The 22,267-nt window shown below is 36.9% G+C and overlaps 1 protein-coding gene across 4 annotated transcripts; it reads left to right on the forward strand.

The window, feature by feature from the left end:
* The first annotated feature begins 372 nt into the window (after positions 1–372).
* Positions 373–16,044, forward strand: LOC127429814 (myeloid leukemia factor 1-like). 4 transcript variants are annotated; one of them, XM_051679056.1, is made up of 7 exons: positions 373–478; positions 1,944–2,121; positions 12,543–12,620; positions 13,749–13,877; positions 14,524–14,683; positions 15,078–15,216; positions 15,454–16,044. In XM_051679056.1, the coding sequence occupies exons 1-7, from the start codon at positions 432–434 to the stop codon at positions 15,530–15,532; spliced, it is 810 nt and encodes a 269-aa protein (XP_051535016.1). In that variant the 5' UTR covers positions 373–431; the 3' UTR covers positions 15,533–16,044. The 4 variants fall into 4 exon arrangements, with proteins under 4 accessions (XP_051535016.1, XP_051535018.1, XP_051535017.1 ...); XM_051679058.1 differs by having other exon boundaries at positions 406–478; positions 15,061–15,216; XM_051679057.1 differs by having other exon boundaries at positions 406–478; positions 15,061–15,175.
* Positions 16,045–22,267: the final 6,223 nt, after the last annotated feature.

Here is a 22,267-nt window from a genome sequence, read left to right on the forward strand (position 1 = left end):
ACATACTAAACAATGTTTTATTTAAAATGTAAAAATGCTGAACGTTTTTTGTGAGGGTTAGGTTTAGGGGTAGGGTTAGGGTTAAGGGACAGAATCTATAGTTCATACAGTATAAAAATCATTATGTCTATGGAGAGTCCTCATAATGATAGCTGCACCAACATGTGTGTGTGTGTGTGTGTGTGTGTGTGTGTGTAAATATCTGGATGCTTCTAAGGATTAAAAAGGAACTGCGTTGACATGACAACACATACACAACACTGCGATAATGAGAGAGGCGGGGCGAAGTTTCCAACTACAGCCAATCAAACCTCACGGAACACGTCACATGTTCACAGTCTCCGCCTCCTGTCCTTATGACGTGTGTTGAGTTTCGATAGTAACTGAGAGCGCATCCTTCTAGAATTTAGAAGATCCGTTCAGCGATCATCATGTTCAACAATCTCCTCACACAGTTTGAAGAAGACCCGTTCTTCTCGTAAGTCTCACAGGGACGTTTATAACAATGCGGGTGCAGTTATTTTTATTTGTTTAAAATGATGTGCACATTGCACATTCCATAAGTTATATGGATAATCAAAATGTTAATATTATATTATATTAATTATATTATATTATAAAGTCATATAGATTATTTTGCTTTGGCTTAAAATGTATGTGTGTGTCTGTGTGTGTATGTATGTATATATGTATGTGTGTGTGTGTGTGTGTGTGTGTGTGTGTGTGTGTATATATATATATATATATATATATATATATATATATATATATATATATATATATATTAGTCTTATTGTGTATTTTATAAATACTTTATATTCTATTCAAAGTATATTGATTCTTTTTTTTTTTTTTTTCAATTATTTTTTTATTATTATCTATGTCTTGTTGCTGTTTGTGCACTGGAAGCTTCTGTCACCAAGACAAATTCCTTGCATGTGTAAGCATACCTGGCAATAAAGCTCATTCTGATTCTGAAATGCACTGTTTTTGCTAAGGCTGGTATCTAACCCTGTTTTGCCGTCTTGTTGTTTACGCAAACCTTTATTAGTTTATTATATATGCGACAAATCCTGTTCACATATATAACGCCTCTTTCATGCATGAGTAAAAGTGATTTAATCTGTGATTATATCCATGCAGCTGGCAGCAGTGTTATTAGTTGTGAACTCAGTGAACTATGTAACGTAGATACATGCTGCCCAGTGTATTCACAGTGTGAGCTGCTCATATTTCTGTATGACAAAATTTACTGTTAGAAATATAGTGTAATGAAGGATCTTTTTCTTCTTTCTGTTTCAAAATAGCTCATCAAGGTAAGAACTTCTCAATGTTCTCAAAGCACGATGAAGTCGCCACTAACTTTTGCTACAGGAGCCAGATTTGACATCCAGTGACCAACACGATACTAAAACTTTATCTTACCAAATAACAAAAATGTCTAGTATTACCATGAACTGCATAGACCTAACAAAATGCAAAGTTAGTGGCTGTAATTTCACCTGTATTTAATGTAGTCTGGCTGGTATTTTCTTTGTCGTTTTTTCGATGTCACACAGCCTGACCATGTTGACATCTGTCAAAGTCGATAAGCTTCTACCAAATGACGTGGTGTGATGAATTTACACCAAAATACTGCAGAGTTCGTTTGAACGCACATCCTCTGACGTCAACAACAAAAAGATATGGGAAGTGTTTTCTCCTCCATTTTAATGGTTGATAAACCTAATTATAGTGACATCCTAACTATGCACGATTACATGTTTCATTGCGTTGTATTATTTGCATGTACCGTTGTTTTTTCCCCCTGCTGTTTTCAACCCAGTCAGAACTGCGACCCATTTTTGGGTCGTGACCCACCAGTTGAGACCACTGAAGAAGAGCCCTTCACAATATTATAAACATGATTTATGTTATATTAGTTTTATTTTCTACTCTTTCAGCGATCCGTTCCAGGTGCATCATGAGCACATGCGGCAGATGAGGAGGTGTTTCTCTGACCCCTTCAGTCACGGCTTCATGCCCAGCATTACAGATGGCAGACAGAGAGGTCACAGGGGTCACGGGGGTCACAGGGAGGAGGGTCAGCCTAAAATGAGCACAAACCTTCGCAATGACAGAGTAAGTGTATGCCGCCTCACTGTTTGAGGAGTTTGTTTTTTAGCTTGTGTTTCTTCACACAATTCATGACATGAGACTGCATTCCCAACCCGTTTTACTCATAATTTGACATATTTGAGAGTGAAACTGAGTATTCATTAAGTAAAAATGCTGACAGGACTTGATTTTATCTATTGGAAATTGATTGGATGGTGAAAAATGGTCTCTGTATGATGTGTGGATGCAAAATAAGAGGGCGAGGTGGAGCAAGTGATTACATTTTGATGGCAAATATAAATTTTTTTCATTGGAATAGCGTGCACTGATGAATCACTCACAATAGGACCAGAAACACAGATGAGGAAAGTAAATTGTGGATTCACACACAAATGGGGCTACAGAAATATTTACCCACAGTTATTTTTGTTTCTGATTGTGTCTATCGTTGTTAATCTCTTTGAGCTCAGTATAGATTACACACTTGGCTACTAAAGCTGGTGCTTCTCATTCTAGATTCTCATAACTGTCATAGTGAAGATACTGCAGTCCAGATCCGCACACACACACACACACACACACGTATCCCAGTTTTACTGTGAGAAGCATTAAGAGTTCATGAAGGTTATGATTGGCAGTGTATAATACAGTTACAGAAGTGTCGTTCTGCAGTGGAGGCGACCGCTGACCCTCAACACTACAGATCTTTTATTTGACGTGGTATTTTTAGAAAACAAGGACGCTTTGTTCCACTGACACACTTCTGACACTCACATACAGAAAACACATTTGATAGGTTATTACTTGTCATTTTATAAAACTATGCTCTTCATCTTAAACTAAAATATAATAACTGTAGATAGTTCTCCAAGAGGAGTAAACAATATTAGTGATAAATAAATTGGGAATTCCCATAGAGCTGGACTGAGTTTGCCACTCTGGCCTCACTGTGAAAATAAGGTATTTAATCATTTATTGTTTTCCCGTAAAAATATCTAAATTTTCTTAAAACAGGACACATTTACTTGAGAAGAAAAAGGACATGAGATATTTTGCCTTGTTTTCAGAGAAATCTAACAAACATTAGTAACACTTATGCTTATAACAAGAAAAAAGTATTTGCCAATGGGATAAGAAAAAACTTTACTTTTCTTAAAAAAATAAATAAAAAATTTTTTTTCTTATCATTGGCAAATGTTTTTTTCTTTTCTTTTTGTTTTAAACATAAATCCTATAATAATTGTTTTTTTATTTCTCTAAAAACAAGTCTTAGAGCTCTATTTTTGTGAGTGCGCTAAGCGCAACGCTATGTGCAATAACAGTGCTCTATGTCTTATCCAATTTTTGTGCCAGTGCAAAGCGCATGTGGGCGTGGGTGGGAGTGTTTGCGCTATCTGTGGGTGTATTGTATGTTAATGAAGTGCAAAGTAAAATTTGCCATTTTCCTGAGAAATTGATCAGTACACTAAGACGTTTCAAAAGCACGTCTGTTTTCAGTGCAAAGTTTAAACTCAATTCCTACATTTGCAGTTTGGAGATTCCACCAGCAGGTGGTAATAAAGTTCATGTTCAAACTCTGAAAATATAGTGGAACATCAAATTATGTCCCTGACAATCAGAGTTGTAGCCGTTTTATGAAACAAAAATGTATGAGATGTGTGTTAAACTATCATAAGTCATGGCTTATTTTTCAATGTTTATGTTTATATTAAAAAATATATTATATATTATACAAACATAATTTGTATTGGTGTTTTGCTACCTGTTATCATAGAGTGATTTTTAAGTCACTGCAAAAGGTGCCAGTGAAAGAAGTTGGAGAAAGTAAAATGTTGGATTTGGTATGATTTTTCTGACCACTTTGTTATTTTGATTATATTTTCGTTTCTTTTGAATATTATTTGAATTTAGAAATATTTTTGGTTTAATTTTTCATGTCTCAATAATTTAATGAAATTTTTCAATATCAAAATCAACTGGTGGATACAATCACTGTTAATACTAGCCAAAATTTGTGTCTGTAGATGAAAATGATTAATAATACTTACAATCTCTATAATTTAATGGACCGTACATCCAAATTCTGATGAGAATCACATTTTCCATGAGTATAAAAGGAACGTAAGTTCACATTTCTATTCTTCTAATTCTATGCGTTCAGTTCGGTTACACTACCAACTTCGTATGAACGTGATTATCTTTGTTTATATCACTGGCACTTGAGGCAATGGACTATAATAGGATGCAGATGGTGCAATAACCAGATAAGAACCTCATAATTAAATTGCACTTGATCCAGCCCATTAGCGCTTTACGTGCGAGATTTCGCCAAACCCACTTGCGCCTAGACTTAATACCAAAACTCCATGGCCATGCCCACTGACTTTGCCCATATTACTTCAAGCATAGCGCTCTCAGATAGGGCCAAAATATATCATTTTTACACAGCTCATCAGTTAACAGTGACCACTGTCAAGCTGCAAAAATGTCAAAAAACACCATAACAGTCGCATAAAATTAGTCCATACAACTTGTATGCTGTATTCCAGCAAGCCTTCTGAAGTCATACTTTAAAGGAACAGATTTAAATTGAGGTCAATTAATTCTCTTTGAATAATCACTGAAAATCTTCCCCTTCAGAGCAGCTTTAAATCTCATTCTCCATTCCACATATTCAAACTCATGCATCGTGTTTGGCTACAACACACATGTGAACCAGTGGAATCTGGAGTGACGGGTCCACACAGCATTTGTTTTTTGTTTTTTTTCTGAATCAAACCACAAATGAGATTTCAGAGAGGGCAACATTTTCAGCGAACTGCGACATTTGGATCTGTTTCTCACACCAAGCTAATGATTGAAAACTGGATGACGTTCTTCTGAAAGCAGTGTGCTGGCTGTATTCTAACAGCGTGTCAGCAGTTCTAGAGTTTCACAATGAGCAGCTGGTTGATTTGGCAGCTCAAAATGCTAAACTTAGAGTCTGTGTCTGCCTCCTGCTCCCTGTGCTCAGTATGTTTATTCCTGCTAATAACTCTCATCTGATGCCAACCTCCTCACTGCCCTGCAATCTCTGCTTTTAACTAGTGGCCTTCCCCAAGTAAAGGCCAGGTGAGGGGTCGTACAGCATGCTCACCCTCTGGTCAGGGCTGGACAGTTGGATGTGGTTTGGGTTCTGTGGGGATCGGGAATTGATGGCACAGCCTGTATGCTGGCGAGCACTGGAGGGCACTCCAGGATTTTGCTAATTGATCTAGTTTTTGCAGTTAGCTAAGAGAATATTAAAGTAGTAGTATGCAAGTAGTAGGGTAAGTAGAGTAGATAGTAAGGGTTTACATTTCACATTTCAAGATCACCTTGCTTTATGGTTGCTTACTTCACATTAATGGTGAACAGTATGACCAAAATCTTATACCACTGTAAGAGTCATTTTTAGGGCTGTCAATTTGTTGGTTTCATGCCTTCATACAGTGTGATTAGTTATTTAAAAAAATTATGTGTTAATAAACTAACGCAACTAATCATGCCCCCTGACTGTATGTATATTCTGTAATAAGAAATGTACCTATCAGTGGAACAGCAATTCAAGCTTGATGTGACACCTTGTTTTTGCGAGTTGCAGTCAGCTAAGGGGAAGTCAGCGCAACTCCAGCTGTACAGGCAACAAACAAAATAAGTAAAGGTGCCTCACAAATCAGGACGCGTTCTGAAAAGCCACTTTTTGTGTTGTGTAATCACACATATGCAACAATAATGTAATGCATTTGCATGATCTGAATTATTATATTTAGAATTATTTTGATTATGATATATTGAATAATCTGTCAGGTGCTTGGCAGAATGGGATTTATTTAAATATAAAAATAAATAAAAAAATCACAAAAACACAAACAAAAACAACCCATAGGGGAGGAACAAAGTTCCAAAAACCGAAAGGAACTTAGAAGTAGGGCTGTAGAAGGGGAGCTTCACAGTCCAGGTTAGAACAGGAAGCCACCGGGAATTTGCTGGACGGATGGACGGACAACCAAACACCAAACAGGGGAAACATCCACAGTACTTTCCACAACGAACTGGCACAGGACAAAGAACACAGACAGATTAAATTGGGAAGGTAATGAGGGAAGGCAGGTGAGGCAAATTACCTAATAACAAGGTGACGGGGCCTAGACGTGAGACGGGAGAGCACATGGTAAACAAAACCTGACAGAAGCCATGTGCTGACACTAAACACAAATGACAAGAGAGAAGAGCACATGGCGAATGAAGACAATCATAAGCCATGTGTTCAAACAATTAACACAGCACACAGGACTGACAGAAGTGTGCATGGCAAGAGAACCGAACCGAACCCGAAGCCATGCGCTCACAAAGACGAGACATGGAGCATGAGTATGATCCTGACATAATCTTTATTTGTGGGCCTTTCTCAGATATTTCTATATTAAATTAATTCAATTAATTAATCAGCATCGCATAATTAATTTTGATTTTATATCAGGTATATAGTATATTTATATCACAATCAGATTATTTTTGCAATAATACATTTGTCAGTGAACTTATGGCTGAATTGTGTAACATTTTCAGTATTAAAATACTTTCTCATATATTGAGAGATAACTATTAGTAAGACAATCATTGGTTAATTTTCTTGAAAACTGTAAACACTGTGTCTCTTTGTTTTGAGTAACCCATCCAGCCCGACACAGCAACACTGAGTCAGCCAGTGGCGAGAGTTGGGGGTGGGACGGGTTTGTTTGATCAACAGAAGACGAGGAATGTATTCGTATTTATATTTTACATTCTGAAATTACACACTTCAGCTTTAAATACATTTTAAAGTGAAAAGTACTTAATCTCATTTGATTGTTTTTTTTTTTTTTTTGTTTTTTTGGATTTTGATGGATGCAAACCAAAACATAAGATTATTCATAACAAATAAATGATAAGTCTGACATTTCTGCAGAAACATGTTTTTATTAACTGCACGTCATGCTGCACATTATGTGACAATTGATAAAAAAAACAAAAGTCTCAAAACAGTAAAACTAATATTATAGTCAACATACATCATAATAACATAGTCTAAATTGTGATTGGATTAGCTTGTGATTAAAGCTGAGTTAAATAGCTGATACACACCTGTCACACCTGTGACCTCACATCAACTGAATTCTATATTAATGCGGTAAGTTGGGATGTTGCTCGGCAACCATAAACAACTAAACTCTGCTTCTCATTGAGCCTAACAAACACTTAATAACAAGTTTATCATCCACTCTGTATTTTACATTACTCTGTTTCTTCACTCTCACCAGCCCTGGCCAGTAATACTTGTGCTAATATACTGTATCTATTTCAGTATACACAGTATCAATTTTGGTTGATTAATTCACATGGCTCTATATAAAATATTTCTACACTTTTGGTAACATTGCATACCAGTTTATGTCATATGTGTGGTTTAATAACAGCCAGTGTCTGTTTAGTAAACTGAGAACTGTTAAGATCACATCTGAAGCCTTGCCAAGAGTTCTGATTATTCTCAGAAGCGACTGCTCTTCCGGGAGCTCTCTTGTGCGACTCGTTCGCTGAAATCAACAGTGTTTTCCCCAGCGAGACTATTGAAACATCTCTCTATCCAGAAAGAGACACAAGACCTGCAAGATGAGAGCTGGTGCTCTGATGGCATGAGCATAAATGGGTCTTGACCTCAGGACGGTGTCTTCCAAACACAGCCCACCGAAAATAGTGTTCACTTAAAAATAGCCCCCTGTGGCGAGCAGATAAGGGTGCTGTGCTCTCCAGTGTGTCTTTGAGGAGTGTTGATGGTTTGACATGAGCTCCTGACTCAGTGCTGCAGAGTAACACAAGCCGCTTCTCCATTATTAGACCTGATAACCAGAGGTGACAGATACCAATTCTGGAGTTATTCGGAGCTCTCACTTTTATCAGTGGGGACTTCTAGAAAGTAATGTCTCTTTAAGACTTTTTTCACACTCTCACTAGTTTATTTAATTTGTCTACTAACAATGTCCAACAGTGTGTGTACATGCATCACAGGAGATTTATGTCATTTAAGTCATGAAAATTCATTTTCGGCACATCTCAAATTCTGTATTGTGTTTAATAGAATTCTGTGCTGGAAATGACGCTGATGGAAATTACATTTTTAACCTTTTCCAAAACGAATTATCCACTCATTAAGGCTAATTTTATAGCTAGCATTTTATGTACTGTATCTTTAACGTGTACGGAGAGACAACAGATCTAAGTGCAGATTTTTTCTTTCTTTTTTTTTTTTCTCCCCAATTTGGAATGCCCAATTCCCAATGCGCTCTAGGTCCTCATGGTGGCGTAGTGACTTGCCTCAATCCGGGTGGCGGAGGATGAATCTCAGTTGCCTCCGTGTCTGAGACCGTTAATCTGCGCATCTTATCACATGTCTTGTTGAGCGCGTTACAGCGGAGACGTAGAGTGTGTGGAGGCTTCATGCTATTCTCCGTGGCATCCACGCACAACTCACCACACGCCCCACTGAGCGCGAGAACCACACATTATAGCGACCACGAGTAGGTTACCCCATGTGACTCTACCCTCCCTAGCAACCGGGCCAATTTGGTTGCTTAGGAGACCTGGCTGGAATCACTCAGCACACCCTGGATTCGAACTCGTGACTTCAGGGGTGGTAGTAAGCATCAATACTCGCTGAGCTACCCAGGCCCCTAAATGCAGATTTTAATGAAACTTAAAACAAACATGATAATCTAAGAAACAAGAACACAACCATTACAACCTAAAAAGGACAAGAACAGGTCATGACAATGAGAACACAAGGGCTTAAATACACAATAGGTCTTTTCACATTTGAAATCGTTATCCCCGGGTTATTCTAAACCCCGTGTAAACAGAATTCTGGGTTATCCTGTTTCATGTTTCACACTGTTCATAATTTACCCTGGATTAATAATTAATCCTGGGTATTCATGTTCTGATGTTTTACACTGTACATTCGTAAACCCTGGGTTAACATTCTAATTTGCATATTTGCAGTTTCGATAACAATGATTGGATGAATACAGCTCACGACGGACACGTAACCTGTCAATGGAGCTGCTCTGCTCTTCTGTGGAAATGTCGCCAAACAATTCAGCTCTGTTTGTCTTTCGTTTTCTGAAATATGCCACAAAAACACGGAATACTGTCACTTCATCTCAGCCATTATCGCATTTGCCACCACTGTTCAACACTTTGCCAGATTCCCTCAGACAGAGAACGTAAACAGCGTGTGAAAGTCTCAGCGACCGTAAAAAGCATAAGAATATATAATGAGGTAAGTACTGAGGCTTTATATAATTGGTTGTCTGTTGCTAAACAACTTTCTGAAACATCCATTTCACACTGTATACCTTTGGCACCGCAACACAGGGTTAACCCCGCAAATGCGGTGCTAACCCTGCTCTGGAACAGGGTTTTATAACCGGGTAAAAAGCGGTGCTAACCTCCTTTCAAAATTACAAGTGTGAAAGTTTGCTTTACCCGGAGTTTAAAGCGGGGTTTAGAATGAAGATAACCCGGAGTTAAGCACAGGGTGAAAAGCCCTTCTAGGTAACACCGTAAACAAGACACACCTGGGAGCAATCATGGGGAACACAGAAAACAGAGACAACAAGAGAACTAGACAAGCATTTCAAAATAAGAGACATAACATAAACATTACCAGTACCCCTTACTGGCCACTAGGGAGGTCTCACATGTTAAGGAGCCCCCCATTTAATGGGAGGCTCCTGACGCCCAAAAAAGAACTTAGAAGGACCAGGGTGGGCAAACAAGCAGGAGACCAAGGACAACCCAGAGACCAGGCTGCAGCAGGCAGATGGTTCGAGGGACCAGAGCAGAGCCGGTGGACAGCCAGGGGACCACTGAAGAACCGGTGGATGGCCAGGAGACCACTGGAGAAAAGGCGGATGGCCAGGAGACCAGGGCGGAACAGGTGTGGTGGCAGGAGATCACTGAAGATCTGGTGGAAGGCCAGGACACCACTGGAGACCTGGTGGATGGCCAGGAGTCAAGGGTGGACCAGGAGGAAGGCCAGAAGATGAGAGATGGATTCAGATGTTGAGGTCCAGGTGGTCGGGGACTCAGAGGGTGAGAGAGCACCAATTTAATCCTTACATGAATGGAAAACACTCTCCTAAGTGATGTTAATATAGTCCCTTCATGTGAGTTCTCCCATCTCTGGCAAGTCCACATTGTTTAAAAACTTCTACTAGATCCATGGACTTTGAGAGATGAGACGAGATAACAGATCTAAGTGCAGATTTTACAGTATCATGAATATGTGCAATTAAATAATATTTTCACATCTTTTGCATTGTGGAAAAATTACAGCTTGATTGGAAAGGATGACCAAAAATATTTTTCTCAGATCATAAAAATCTGTTTCAAGGACTTTTTGTTGATGACTTCAATTGATGTCATTGTTCCATGAACATTTCCTGCTTGTCAAAACAGAGACTATTTAGCAGAGACGGGCCACTTCTATTAAAATAAATGGGAGAAATTCGAACGCCCAAAGGCAGCCAATGGTCAGTGGATGTAGAAAGGAAGTCCCGCCTTACAAGTAAAAGAGCCAATCAGCTTTTAGATACAGAAATCGCACATCAGTCAACTCAAGAACGCGCATACGCATTAGCTATACAAGATGGTAAAATTGCGTTTTTTAACATAATCTGAGTTAAAGATACAATTTATTATACCAGCTGTGATGGAACAACACGCCTCTCCCGTGGATCATTGTCGCCCCGCCTTGCGTGATGGGGCTCGTGTGATCCCAATGAAGAGCCTAATCACTGCTGCCTTTAAACACCGAGCGCTTCTCTCCTCGGGAGACTGGTCTCTACCTGCTGGCGTCTTCGCAGGTCCAGGAATGGAGCGAGGAGGAGTTATATGCATCGCCGGACCCGCACACCGGAACCCCGGGCCAGGATGCTGGGCTGCTATTCCCCTCAAGTGCCAAGGCCCAGGGAAGCCTGGCCGCTCGAGTGAAGTTGCCACCCCACACACCTCGAACCAAGGAGGGGAGTGCATCGCGGCCGCCGGAACACCACCCACTATCACCTGGACTTTCCTGTCTTCACTACTCTTCCTTCACATAGCAATTTCCACTGCAAAGGTGCCAGATTCCCCTTTGTTTTGGACACTTTCCCCTTTGGACACTTTATTCCCCCTTTTCTGTTGTTTGTTATTTTAAATAAATGCCTCTCCGAGGCCTGACGCACTGTGTCTGTCTCTTGCTCACCCCACCACACAGTGTTTTCAGATTTGACTGCTGATTTGAAATATGTTCTTTTATCGTACTCTTGACCAACCATTTTGGAGATTTCTGTCTTTCCCCGTTCAAGTAGACAGGAGCTGCACTTTCATGACGGTTGTTTACATAGAAAAATAGCTGCCCAAACTGCCCAGGAGTGTTCCAAAGACGGCCGCCGAGTGGACTGACTTACCTACAAAAAGAGACTTTGTTGAAAGGCTCCGGAAATATGTTTGGACAGTTCTAATTTCTTTGTTTTTGTTTACATTCTTGAAATGATCTATAGAAGAATATTAGCCATGTCGGATTAAAAAATATTTTTGAGCTAAGTGTAATGCCTCATGTACATTCAGCACTATTTTATTGGTGATTTCACCATTTCCCTGCAGAATATTAAACACATTTTTTTCACAGTGGTTTTATAAATTCAAATTGATTTGAAATTAGACAATACTATTAACAATGTTAACAAATGGAATCTTATTGTAAAGTGTGACAAAAATGTTTTTGTCTTCGAATTATTTATCAAAATGGAATAACTTCTGCCTCTGAAATGACTTTCATTTTTAGCTGACATCATCAAGACCTCTTATTTTTCAACCATCTGTTGTACAGAGACACTTCAATTCACTATGGATAAAATCAAATCCTGCTCTTCATTTTATGTTCTTATTGAATATCCTGTTTCACTCTGAAACAAGTGAGTAAAATGGGTTTTGAATTCTGTTTCACATCGATTTTAAGGTGTCACTCTGATGTCCTGTTGCCATCATATGACTGTATAGTGCATCATAGTAAACATCACAGCGTCACTGTTAGGATGCATGTTTTTTTGTAAGATCTAGTCCCTGACATGTAAACTGAGGTTTATAGTTGGTCTCTGTGGGTGCTGTGCAGTGATGTTCTGGTGAACAGATGTTTCACCGTGTAGCTGTTATAGTGTTTTAACACAACTGGAATGGAACACAATGTCTGTTTTATCATTTAAAAGATTTGTGGGCTAATTAACTTCTTCAGCTCTTAATTTCCTTTGAATAGACGTTGTTGAATCTGTGTTGATTCTAGATGATACTTCATATCTACCTGTATCTAAAGGTTTGTTTTCTGTGTATGTGATTAATATCTACAGGAGCTGGATTTCTTCAGCAATCCTTTCTCTATGATAGACAGCATGAGGAACAGAATGAAGGAGATGCACAGAAATGTTGTGAGTCTGATTTAAAGATTAAAGGCTGTTAAACAAAACTGTTATAAATAGCCTAGTTTACATGCAAATCAATAAACCAGCAATACATGTCATTATGTCCAAATGTAAACAGACATGCACTTTGAATAAACAGACAGAATGGCGATAAAGGTGTGCAAAAAAGAACTTTCAATACAAGTGAAGTTCAATCGACAGCATTTGTGGCATAATATTAATTACCACAAACATTTATTTTGAATCGTCCCTCACTTTCTTTAAAAAAGCACAAATCTGTGTTCCACTTACAATGGAAGTCAATGGGGTCAATCTGTAAACATTAAAATACTCACTGTTTCAAAAGTATAGACACAAGACATGAACAATATGTGTGTTAACATGATTTTACTGGGATTAAATCTCTTACTAACCGCATCTGTGGAAAGTTATAGACAATTTTACAACTTCATTACCATGATGATGTAATGTCAACAAACCCTAAAATAACTGTAATAATTTAAACAACTTTACAGCTCAAATAATACATGAGTTTAACAGAAGAATTAATGTAAGTGCTTTTATAAAATTATAATCGTCACATTTCTGTCTTTAAACCCTCCAGAAATTGACCCCATTGACTTCCATTGTAAGTGTCTCACTGGAACAGATTTGTGCTTTATTAAAGAAAAGAAGGAACGAGTCAGAATTGATTTTTGTGATAATCAATATTATGACACAAATGCTGTTGATTGAGTTTAACTTGTATTGAACCCGGAATATTCCTTTAAACACTTTCCCTGATAAATACTGTTTATGGTGTGACTTTTCAGTCATTGTTGGAATGTTACATATAACTAGGGTACACTCAGAATTGTTTTTTTAATCCTATTTTTTAAGATTTACGCATTTGAATTTCATTACATAATTCCATCAAATTGAAGAGTCATTTTTAACTAAATGTAGTTATTAAAACTAAAATGTATTCAAGTATTTGTCCTTTAATTTTGTTGTTAAAATTGAAATGCATAAATCTTAAAGTAATTATTTTGAGTGTAAGACACATAAACACATAGTTCCTCTGCTGTTCAACACTGATAGAGAGAAATGCATTCTTCATTATGTTAAATGTTTAATGTATAATGTTTGTTTCAGGAGAACATGGCGTCAGACTCCAACAGCCACTCATTTTCCTCCTCTTCTGTCATGACGTACTCGAAAGTCGGAAATGAGCCGGCAAAAGTGTTCCAGGCGTCGTCACAAACCCGCTGTGCTCCTGGAGGAGTGAGTACTGCTGACTGAATGAAAACATGTCCAAAAGAAAGACAATAAATCATGTTTATTTTGCATATAGAAAATGAAGCCTACTTTTCAGACCGTATTTCTTTGCATTGTGTCCTTATTTTCATGGCAATTCAACACATTTCACCCTAAACTATTAATACAGTAATACAAAAATAAAAATCTAATTTTCATTACTGCAATGTGTCCAGATGTTGACTTTTGAGGGTTTTTTGTCATTCTCATTGGTGATTACATTCTCATTACTGTCACCTTATTACTTAATTATATTACAGTAAAGAAAAATTATATAAAGACCTATGTTTGTTTAAATAAGCAGAAATTAAAGACAGTGAAGTGAATGCTACCATGATGTATAAATACTTTACAATGTAAATAATCACTGTTTGTTTCACATTACAGTAATGAGAATTTGGGCTGAAAATGTGTTTAATAGTCACAAAAAGAATGTAAAAAAGCAAAACAAACTTAAGGCTTAATTTTCTTAATGCAAAATATATTTATATATACATATGGGCTGGACGTGTTCTTGACAGGTTTCATGAGATTCACCCAACTCCTTTTTATAATGATAAACGGTTCATTTATCCCACTAACCGTGTATGATGTATGTGTGTGTGTGTGTTAGATAAAGGAGACGAGGAAATCTCTGCAGGATTCTGAGAGTGGACTACAGAAGATGTCCATCGCTCATCACATTCAGGACAGAGGACACGTGATAGAGAGGAAAGAAAACAAAAAGACCGGAGAGAGAGAACTCAACCAGGACTTCCAGAACATGGATGAAAGTGAGTCTGTTCAGCTGCCGTTACTAAAACTAGTTCATTTCAGCAGGAAAAACAGCCATTAATAGGAATTCAAATGATAAGGAATTGAACAATTCTAGTTCTGATTCATCACTATATTGGGTGAATTCAGGTCAGTTGTCAATTTACCTGTATGATTTTATACAACCTGCTCTCATAGGATCATGTTGCTATACCAACATATTTTGCAAAATTATTTTAATGTGGCTCATTTCCTGGTGAAATGAACACTGGAGGCGCTACAACAATGACTTTTATTCACTTTCACACAAATCACAAGTTTACATACACAGACAACTATTAAAGGAAAACTATTCTGTTCAATTCAACGATTCTCATCATCATGATTTATGTCGTTGGCTCCATGTTTTGTCAGCGGAGGCGCAGTCATTTGATGAGGAGTGGCAGAGGGAACTGTCCAAATTCAAGGTTTCTGCTCCCATGCACCGTCTGGAGGCCCCGAGACATCGAGCAGTGAGCCGAGCGGCCATCAGCGCTCCACTGCAGACACACAGGTCACTTACACACAACACAGTGTCTGAGGGAGACTAGGGTCGCCCCAGTGAGGCACTATAAATAACTGAACTAACCAACTGATACATGCATAACCATATTGCATGACATCATAATGTCAAAGATCATTTGAGAGATCACATAAGAGATATTAACATCTGTGCACACAGTTGAGTGTGAAAATCGATTTTTCCTGCTTCAGTCGGCTTATTGTTATTTCTGCGGTTTTGTGTTCACAGAGATGTTAAAGCAGCAGCAGGAAAAAACACACATTGCAATGAAGTCAACGTTAAAGGCACCGGTGTAAAGAAACAATAAAACACACATGATGCTCACTAGATCAAACAGTACATGTGTCTCTGTGTATTGCTGTAGTTTTTATAGTGTGACCTCTCTTTCTCAGATAAATGATTCTGATGGACAATAACAATGGAGTTCTTTTCTCTGGGAGACATTTCAGTATGAATATGTTTTCTAAGTTGTCTTTTTCTCAGTTCTTTCTCTCTCATTCTGTCACATACATTAGGATGAAATAAAGTGACACAGATGATGACAATTCTCTAATGCACTTACTGATATTGTTCAATGTGTTATTATACAGAAATCATCACAAACTCTCTGGAAACCCTTCGGTGCTGCATACATTTGTAAAAATGACAAGAAAATAGACTTTTCTATAAATGTTTCTCATAGTTTTTGTTGCTTGTGCGATGTTGTTATCAAGCCACTCTTCACTGCCTTGCTTTTCAGGAGGTAAATGATATGTAACTAGTAACCAAAATCATAATTAATGAGTTAACTTGGGCAAACAATAAACTCTTTACTGATCTTTGGAACTTGTAGTTTTTTTTTGTCTCAATAGTGTCGATTCAGCAAGACAAATAAATATAAAATGACTTTGATTATGTGAACTGTGACAGACAGTGAATGGGCGAATCTCACGAAGAAGAAGTAAAAAACATGTCCGGGTCACTTTTCTCCCCAAAATAAAAGAAGTGTTTTATTTTAAAGAAATGTGGACTATTTGTAATAGTATTAACATTGATATTATTTTCATGACAATTAGTAACCCCAAATTCTCACATTTTACCTTTAAGAGAGCTTTTTTTATTCTCATTCTCAATGGTCATTACAGTATCATTATTGTAATACAGTAATTGTTATTCAAACCTTCATATATTAAAGGCAGTACAACACATTCTACACATTTTGCATTATGAGAGGGCATATACTGTATGTGTTTATTAATGTCATGAATATAAAGTCACAATGGAAAAAAACCTTCAGGGTCCTAAGAGTTTCCTTTAGCAAAATACAATTTATCATTTCTTTTGCTTTCGGGTGAGATGTGACTTGTACATGTTTTCATGGCATTCACACAATTCTTCCATTTTAATTGGAACTAATAAAAAAAAATCGGCACATACACAATGCTCTTAATACACAAAACTCTTTTGCACACTTTAATCTGTTGTCTTTTCTGTACCTGTGGGAGCGCTTTCTAGCTGTAGGTTTCACAACATAAACAGATAAAAGTTTTCAGCATAGAAATGTTAACTATTCAGTTCTAGGAACGTTCTCTTTAGGTTCTGTTTTTATAACCATAAACTTCAGTCACAAACTCCTTATAGAATTAAAACAAACTTATACAGAACGTTTTCTAATGCTTATTTTTAGATTTTATTTTTTGTTCACATTATGTTTTTTTTTTTTTAATCATTTTATTTATTTATTTATTTTTATAACTGTTTCAGAAAGGTTGATAGATAACAATGACTGACATCAGCGTGGTTCAGCATTTCATTTAATGTAGAAATAAAAATCACAGTGTATGGCATTTGAATTCATTACAATGAAGAGATGTGAAAAACATACAATAATTATATAACATGTGTCTTCTTCCCACCACACGCACTTTCCACATAAATCAGCGCCTGCACAATTTAAAAGTTAACGGTCATCCTGGTGGACCGACTCATATTCATTTATACACTGCCTGGTCAAAAAAAAGACACCATTTGGATTTAAATAAGCAGATAGTTAAGAGCCGATGATTGGATCATTATTGCAGTGATTAATTTGTTTCCGCTGGAAACAATTCTTTTAACCCTAACTGATGCAGTGTGTAGCTTCTCATTTCTTAAACTACCATGTCGGAAGACATATCCCGTGGTTGTGGAAAAGATGTTACTGTGTTTCGGAAGGGGCAAATTATTGACCTGCATCAAACAAAGAAAACAACTAATGAGATTGCTGAAATCACTGGAATTGGGTTAAGAACTGTCCAACGCATTATTAAAACCTGGAAGGATAGTGGTGAACTGTCAGCTTTGCGGAAGAAATGTGGTCGAAAAAATCTTGAATGATCGTGATCAGAAATCACTAAAACACTTGGTGAAGTCACATCGTAAAAAATCGACAGTATAACTCACAGCTATGTTTAATAGTGAAAGTAAGAGCATTTCCACATGCACAATGCGATGAGAACTTACAGGATTGGGACTAAACAGCTGTGTGGCCACAAGAAAGCCACTTGTTAGTGAGGCTAATTGGAAAAAACGACTTCAATGTGCTAGGGAGCATAAAGATTGGACTGTGGAGTGATGGAAAAAGGTCATGTGGTCTGATGAGTCCAGATGTTTCGTATTCCAAAGCGATGGGCGCGTCAGGGTAAGAAGGGAAGCGCATGATGCACCCGCCATACATAGTGCCCACTGTACAAGCCTCTGGAGGCAGTGTTATGACTTGGGGTTGCTACAGTTGGTCAGGTCGAGGCTCAGCAACGTTATGCAGCAGTAAAATGAAGTCAGCTGACTACCTGAATGTGCTGAATGACCAGGTTATCCCATCAATGGATTTATTCTTCCCTGATGGCACGGGCATATTCCAGGACAACAATGCCAAGATTCATCGGGCTCAAATTGTGAAAGAGTGTTTCAGGGAGCATGAGGAATCATTTTCACATATGAACTGGCCACCACAGATTCCTGACTTTAACCACATTGAAAGTCTTTGGGATGTGCTGGAGAAGACTTTACGAAGTGGTTTGACTCTCCCGTCATCAATACAAGATCTCGGCCAAAAATTAATGCAACACTGGACGGAAATAAATGTTGTGACGTTACTTAAGTTTGTCGAAACAATGCCATGACAAATGCACGTCATAATCAAAGCTAAAGGCAGTCCAATGAAATATTAGTGCATGCAACTTTTCTTTTGGTCAGACAGTGTAGGTTTCTTCAATTACTTCTAAATGCGAGATTAAATAAGTGTGTGCGTGTTTGTAAGTGTGTGTTTGTAAGTGTGTGTGTGTAAGTGTGTTTGTGTGTGAGTGTGTGTGTGTATGATTTTGTGTGTGTGTGTGTGTGTGTGTGTGTGTGTGAGTGAGTGAGTGTGTGTTTGTGAGAGTCTGTCAACGTATACAGTCAGTCTCATAACCAATCACCAATGAGAATTGGGGGATAAATGTGTGTAACTGTCATGAAAAGAATGTCACATTGTTAAAAATCTTAATGTTTCTAAAAATGAACTTTATTTTCTATATGAAAAATATAATTTATACTTTAGATTTTGAAGTAAAATAGAACCAGGGAATTTTCTTGACAGGTTTCATGGGAATCACCCTTATACCCCAAAATATTTTTGCCTGTTTTGGAAAATGTTGCCTATTTTTTTGCATCGTGACATTATTGTCATAATTAAACGCATTTTCACACTTTTCAAAGCACCATCATAATGTTTTAAAGATGAAAAGGTCATTGCTGTCATGCACCTCTGATTAGTAAAGCATCTGTAATTATACAATATTTGTGTAAATATATGTGCTATTCAGGGAGAGCAGTGACAGCATGAACATTTTTATGGATCCAACAAGAGATGCCACACAACCGTTTGTTGGATTGGCCTTCAGACTTGAGGTGAGCTACAAGCTCTAGAATACTCTTAAATGAAGAGTAATTTAATAAGAAATGCAACTGTAAGAAGCGCACTCATGTTTTTAGAGTTGATGTGAGTTGTGTAACTGTGTTTAATTTGTGTCTGCAGGCGGGTCGTTTTGGTCAGCTGACATATGTGCGTGTGTATCAGGGCTGTCTGAAGGAAACAGAATACATCTACAACACCTGCATGGGGAAGAGGTCAGAGTTCAGAGACTCGTACGACTCCACGGAGGTGAGACACATAAACAAATGTTTACTTCATATAAGTAAAACAGACTGGAGAATGTTGAATAGGGAGGTTTTATTTGTACTTTTATTGAATAACAGTTTTCTATCAATGACAAATGTCTTGTTGTGTTTGAGTTGTTTGTGGGTTGTGTCATGTGTTCTTCAGGATGTAGAGGAGGTGAATGCAACAGACATCTGTGCTCTGTTTGGCATTGACTGTGCCAGTGGAGATACATTCACTGCCCGCACTAATGCCAACCTCTCTATTGTATGTGATGTTTCATCATGTATAAGACTGAATGTGAGAAAATCTCATGAAAACAGTCAAGAAAATATCCTGGTCATATTTAACCCCCCAAAAATGTGAAATTATGTTTTGCATAAAGGAAATCAAGCGTACATATAGGACAATTACGATTTTTTTTGGCATTGTGACATTATTTTCAAGACACTTACGCACATTTTACTCCCCAATTCTCATTCAGATGTTTTTACTGTATAGCCCTCTACATTGCGACAAAATGTTCACGCTATGCGTCTAAAATATGTCTGTTATTAGCCACTGGTGAATAAATATTCAGATTTTACGTGCCCTGAAGAAAATGTATCTTATTTGGCTGCAGTGTGTCCGGATCTGTCGTGATCGCGCTGTCACCATCACTTCAGTTCAGCCCGTGAAATGGCATCATCTCTGACTTCGATTAAACTTTTCCCCAGACTGTTTTCACAACATTCTCCATTTTAAAGCATGGTTACAGACCAGTAACACGCCTGTTGAACATCTGTTAGAAGGTAAAAACTCGAGCTTGTAGATTTGAATTTGAGAACATGTTCAATAAATATTTTTACAAGCAAGTCATACACATTATATAAGTAAAAGGATTTTGTGTCCAAAGACAAGATCTACACACTCCAATTTCATTTTATGTCTCTTTTAAAATCCTTTCTGTTATTTACAGTCAGTTGATGATCAAAAAGATAAAAAGAAACAATATTTCTAATCATACATCACACAGATGAAGGAAAAACAACCGTGCAACTTCTCTCTCATTAACGTGCACTGCGCTCATTAACCGTAAACAACATTTGCTCACAGAGCTGCCATTCTCTTAAAGAGACAGTATCAATTTAGTGCTAGTGACACATATCAATGTAAACTCAAAGTAAATCGCACAAGTGCATATAAACAAACGTGTAAATGTATAAATATTTAAAAGGCATTATTAAATATTTTAACTTCAGAACTTGACTGTAAAAATGAAAGAATTTAACAAATATGTAGGGGTTTGGTAATTTTTTTTTTGTCTTGTTTTTGCATTGCATTGCAGTTTTGATATAGTAGCACTTAAATTATTATTTTTATAATTCTGTTTTCATTAGGTTCCAACTTTGTGAATATTTTGTAAAAAATTTGTATGAAATTTCAAACATTGACAGTTTCATGACATCATATAAATTGATAGAATGTGACATCTTTACATTTGTACACAAGCTAAAATGTGATTATAATGACGTTAAGCAAAATATGAAAATGAAATGTACAATCTCGCATACTTTATTACATGAAAACATATATATGAAAACTAATATATTTATACTGGATATATATATATATATATATATATATATATATATATATATATATATATATATAGTATATGATGATGCCCCCTTCTTGGTTCTTAATAAATATTTTTAGTGTTCAGTTGCATTACGCATACATCTTGTCAAGAGTCTGGCGAGTAAAACCAAAAATGTACTAGCCAATGGTGATTCTTTCTCCATCATGTCTGTAAAGGGTTGCTGTATTACAATAATAAAATTGACAGGTTCCCCTTTTAACCAAAAATATAAAAGAAATAAGAAATGATATTTTGCAAAAAGAAAATTAAGCCTGTTTAAGACCATTATGATGTTTTGCATTGTGACATTATTGCACATTATCACTACAGGTTCTCATCACCATAACACAAACTTATTACTGTGATACAAAAAAACAAAAAAAAAAAAAACAAAAAAAAACAAAGATATATTATTTGAATTGTGAAATATCATGGTAGCTTTTGTTGTACTGCCTTTTAATATATGCTCATTTAAATAATAATATAAAATCACTGTATTACATTAAAACTACTGATAATAATTGCAAGAAATGCATTATAGTAATAAAAATGAGATTTTTTTGCTTTACAGTAATGAGATGGTTTTACTTAATTACCATGAAAATGTCACAATGCAAAAAAATAACAATAATAATTAAATGTATTAATTATTAATCTGTAACTATAATGTATTTCCTTTTGATTTTGGTCTGAAATATGTCCTGTACATGTTTTCATGAGATTCACCTCAGACAACTTGTATTGAACCTGGAAGTATGACAATTTATATGAAAATTAATCGTCAGCCAGATGTCCTAATCGTGACAGCCCTAGATTTGATTCTGCGTCTTTTCTGATGTTTTTGGATGTCAGCGTTGCAATAATAGATTTTCCAGACTGACACTCTTGAAAAGATTTTTAACGGTGAAGTCCAGAATCATTTCTTGTATTGATCAAAAATAGATTTGAAAAACCTCATATAGGTTTTAATCACTATAGCTTTTATTGCATTTCACCATGGAAGCTGGCATGGTGTTAAATCACAAACAAACATAACATTTTCCAGGCCTAGGAACATTTCTCTTGTGACTATACAGTTTTCTAGTCGTGTGCAGCTGCAGAAATAGCTCTTAATCCAGTAAACATGATCTGGCATTTGTTCCTACGTTAAAAGTGACATAAATCTGGATTTAACAAAGCCATAAACTGACATAAAATGCTCTTCAATGTGTTACCAGAAGAATATTCTGATACAAATCTGGCTTCAGTTATATTCTGACTATGTA

Source organism: Myxocyprinus asiaticus, chromosome 39, assembly GCF_019703515.2.
Source record: "Myxocyprinus asiaticus isolate MX2 ecotype Aquarium Trade chromosome 39, UBuf_Myxa_2, whole genome shotgun sequence".
NCBI lineage: Eukaryota > Metazoa > Chordata > Actinopteri > Cypriniformes > Catostomidae > Myxocyprinus > Myxocyprinus asiaticus.